This window comes from Ammodytes marinus (genome assembly GCF_949987685.1).
Source record: "Ammodytes marinus genome assembly, chromosome: 8".
NCBI classification, from domain to species: domain Eukaryota; kingdom Metazoa; phylum Chordata; class Actinopteri; order Uranoscopiformes; family Ammodytidae; genus Ammodytes; species Ammodytes marinus.
The window spans coordinates 983,174-987,428 of record NC_137212.1 but is presented as its reverse complement, the minus strand read 5'-3'; the positions used below and the strand labels follow the sequence as shown (position 1 = coordinate 987,428).

The 4,255-nt window shown below is 38.4% G+C and overlaps 1 protein-coding gene across 1 annotated transcript in view; it reads left to right on the top strand.

Moving 5' to 3' along the window:
- Positions 1-961: 961 nt before the first annotated feature.
- LOC307254045 (growth arrest and DNA damage-inducible protein GADD45 beta-like) overlaps positions 962-4,255 on the top strand; it is a gene marked incomplete at its 5' end in the record, with an annotated part of 3,699 nt that continues 405 nt past the window's right edge. The window contains 3 exons of the mRNA XM_080032279.1: positions 962-1,062; positions 1,686-1,932; positions 3,287-4,255. The exon at positions 3,287-4,255 is cut by the window's right edge and continues 405 nt beyond it. Coding sequence (XP_079888405.1) covers positions 962-1,062; positions 1,686-1,932; positions 3,287-3,400 — 462 coding nt within the window. The 3' untranslated portion in view covers positions 3,401-4,255. The remainder of the gene's footprint in view (positions 1,063-1,685; positions 1,933-3,286) is intronic.

Below are 4,255 nucleotides of genomic sequence, written 5' to 3'. Positions count from 1 at the left end.
GGCTACGACGCTGCTTATGTCACAACAGCAGAGATCTTTCTGTTGTATTTCTATTTAAACAAAAGCAATAATTGTCTTTATGAAACGTTAACGGTCCGTGTAAGCAAATAATCCCGATCAAGGAATTAGCCTATTTATGCTTTTTTTTTTTTTTTTTTTACCTATCACTTAAAAACTAGCCGATAAATAGTATATACTCCATTGCAATAGCCTTACTTACATGTACATTAACGCAACAAATAATTAAAAAATAAATAATAAAATCAATAATTTGCCTTTTTTTAAGATAAGACTGTGAGGCTAAACAATTGAATACAGTGCATATCTCAACTGTTACATGTTCTATCGGATTTTTGCGTGATCAGGCGTGACGTAATGACGTATATAAAGCATCCGACGTAGCTACTTGTACATGTTAAAGTGGGACAGATAAGCTCCCATTCTATCCCTAAATAGCCTTCGTCCTTGTTTGACATAAATAACTTTTTTTTTGGCACGCGATCACTTTTTTTGCCAAGCTGCTGGGCTGCTGCACCCTCTGTGTTATTCTGTGACGTGCAGCCTTCGTCACGACATCACGAGCGTGTGTATGAGTGTGTTGGCGGGTTTCGTTCGGTTATATCCCTTCCTTCCAAATCACATAGACATACTCTTTCTTTTTACTACACTACATACTAAAGTACAGGAGAGTTTTAGGGCCACAGACAGGAGAAAAAAAAAATCAGATATGGAAGATTTATTTTTCATTATGTCGAGAAATGTCAAGAATAAAGAGAAATACTGCAAAATGCTGTTGGAGTTAGTGGGGCATTTATGTATTGGGACGTCCTAAATCTTTTTCTGGCAAACTAAATAGGAGGGAAGTATTGGGATTGTAACGCAGGGTCTGTGTGTGTGTCTGTGTCTAACTCTCTCTCTCTCTCTCTCTCTCTCTCTCTCTCTCTCTCTCTCTCTGTGCAGGATGGAGAACGTGACTCAGTCGTTGGAGGAATTACTGGTCGCTGCGCAACGGCAAAGCGCGCTCACGGTGGGCGTGTACGAGTCTGCCAAACTCATGAATGTGTAAGTTTGATTTCTTAACACTATTTGGTGCAATTTTAATTTTTCTTTTACTATTTTACTACTTCTCATCCAACTTACTTTTGCATAGTCCATAAAGGTGTAGTCAGTGATTCTGGAGAACGCTTGTTGTCAAAATAACTTTTTGTTAAAATCAGTGAATATCTCCTCATGATCCACTACCTGTCTGTACTGTGTGTGTGTGTGTGTGCACTGAACCAGTTTACAGAGCCTAGTCTGTATATCAACACTGGATTATTTTCAGCACAATTGTGAGGAGATATTCACTGATTTGACAAAGTGTTCTCCAGAATCACTGACTCCACGTTTATTTTACAAATAGTCCTACACTGTGTCAAAGCATGTTATTAGGCGAATATCTTATACGCTAATCAGTGATTCATTCTGGATTTTCAAACATTATATTATCAAATACATTGCATTACATTATCTGCATTTTAAAAGGTCATTTGTGATCATCCGAGTGACACATTTGACCGTTTCAGAAATATTTAAAAGTTCCTCGTAGCACCTTTTTAAATAAACACCGAAATGCATGATTTTTTTTTTTTGGGGGGACAATCCTCTAACCGTACTCTCCTCTCTCCCCCCCCCCCCCCCTACAGCGACCCAGACAGTGTTGTTCTCTGTGTTTTGGCCACGGATGAAGAGGATGAAGATGACATCGCTCTTCAGATTCACTTCACGCTCCTCCAGGCCTTCTGCTGCGACAACAACATCAACATCCTGCGAGTTTACGGCCTCGCGCGCCTCGCTCAAATCCTGGAACAGACGGAGACGGAGGAAAACAACAACAACAACAACAACAACATCAGCAACGAACCACGCGACATGCACTGCATCCTGGTCACTGTAAGTTTGATTTAAGATTCGAATTCGCAATTAAATTCTATGCAAGAAATGCTGCACTGTGTATCACTCCATTCACTCCTAGAGCTCATTTTAAAGTAGCTACGAGGAACTTTTAAATATTTCTGAAACAGTCAAATTTTTCCTCTGATCATAAATTACATGCACTGCATTCTGGTCACTGTAAGTTTGATTTAAGATTCAAATTCGCAATTAAATTCTATGTAAGAAATGCTGCATTGTGTATCACTCCATTCACTCCTAGAGCTCATTTTAAAGTAGCTACGAGGAACTTTTAAATATTTCTGAAACAGTCAAATTTTTCCTCTGATCATAAATTACATGCACTGCATTCTGGTCACTGTAAGTTTGATTTAAGATTCAAATTCGCAATTAAATTCTATGTAAGAAATGCTGCATTGTGTATCACTCCATTCACTCCTAGAGCTCATTTTAAAGTAGCTACGAGGAACTTTTAAATATTTCTGAAACAGTCAAATTTTTCCTCTGATCATAAATTACATGCACTGCATCCTGGTCACTGTAAGTTTGTGTTCAGATTCGAATTCGCAATTAAATTCTATGTAAGAAATTGTTGTTGTCTGTTACTTAGCGTTCAAAATGTTGATGCTATAGGTTAAACTTAAAGAGATTTTAAAGTAGCTATAAATAATTTTTCCTCTGATGATCATAAATTACATGCACTGCATCCTAGTCACTGTAAATTTGAATTAAGAATAAAATTCGCCTTCAATTCTATGCAAGAAATGCTGCATTGTGTATCACTCCATTCACTCCTAGAGCTCATTTTAAAGGTGCTACGAGGAACTTTTAAATATTTCTGAAACAGTCAAATTTTTCCTCTGATCATAAATTACATGCACTGCATCCTAGTCACTGCAAGTTTGACTTCAGATTCAAATTCGCAAAAAAATACTGCAAATATATAATACATTGTCTTAGCCTTCAATATGTTAATGGAAGCTCAAACTTAGAGGTTTTAAAGTAGCTACGAGGAACTTTTAAATATTTCTGAAACAGTCTCATTTTTCCTCTGATGATCATAAATTACATGTAACAGCAAAACGAGACCATCAGTGCAGAGAATGCTATTTTTATATAGTTTTTACTTAATGCCTTTGTCATGGGTATACGCTCACCCAGGAACTACAGCTGGCGTGGTAAAAACACTACCGCTTTTTATCCAAAGGTCCTGCTAGAATTAACACACACTGAAAGTTCCTCGTAGCACCTTTTAAACTAATAAACATCTACTTAAACATTGAAATAAATGACTAAATTGCGACCATATTCTAACCAAAATTTTTCCCCTTCTATATTATGTTGTATCTTGCAGAATCCACCAGTGCAGCCGCTGCAGATTGAAGCCCTCCAGGACATCAGTAACTTCTGTGAGGAAAGTCGCTGCTTGAACCAGTGGGTGCCGTGCCTGGACCTGCAAGACCCCTGATGTGAACGCAAAAGGGGGCTCTAAGCGTACCGTACCAGACCGCTATTACAGAAGCGGTGAGAAGGAGAAGAAGAAGAAGAAAAATGGCCGAAAGAAACTACCGATTCTTGTCTTGGATAAGGGGGAATTGACGAAGTTTGGCTGGCTGGAGTTTGCTTAACCGGTCCTAGCTATAAAGGCACTTCCTAAAGGGTTTTGCCTGGGTTAAGGTGCATGGTTAGATAAGGCAAATACTGAAGTACCAGTGTAGGTACTTGTTAAATGGTTGGGTTAAGCCCTGTGAAAGAGGCTGGCCCGCGGGGGGGTTGACTGTGTTACTAAGACTTTGCAAGGAGTTGGAAAAATGCAAAGAGAACAAACGGACGATCAAAAGAAATGGAGAATTCATGAACTTTTGAATTGTGTTGTTGAGAAACGTGATGTTATTGGACTGACTTGACACACACACACACACACACACACAGAACACACACACACACACACACACACACACACACACACACACACACACACACACACACACACACACACACACACTCATTGTGAGTGAATCGCATGACACGTTATGAGGTTGTGACTTTTTTGTGATTTATTTTATTTTTATTTTTTTCTTTCTTGAAGACTTTGTTGCAACAGTTCTATGTTAGACAAGAGAGCTGTCTGTTAGCTGCTATGGGCTGCAACACCAATCATTGTCTTATCTTGTTGTATGTGGTTAAAGGTGCTACAAGGAACTTTTAAACATTTCTGAAACAGTCTCATTTTTCCTCTGATGATCATAAATTACATGTAACAGCAAAACGAGACCATCAGTGTAAAAGAATGCTATTTTTATATAGTTTTTCTTAATGCCTT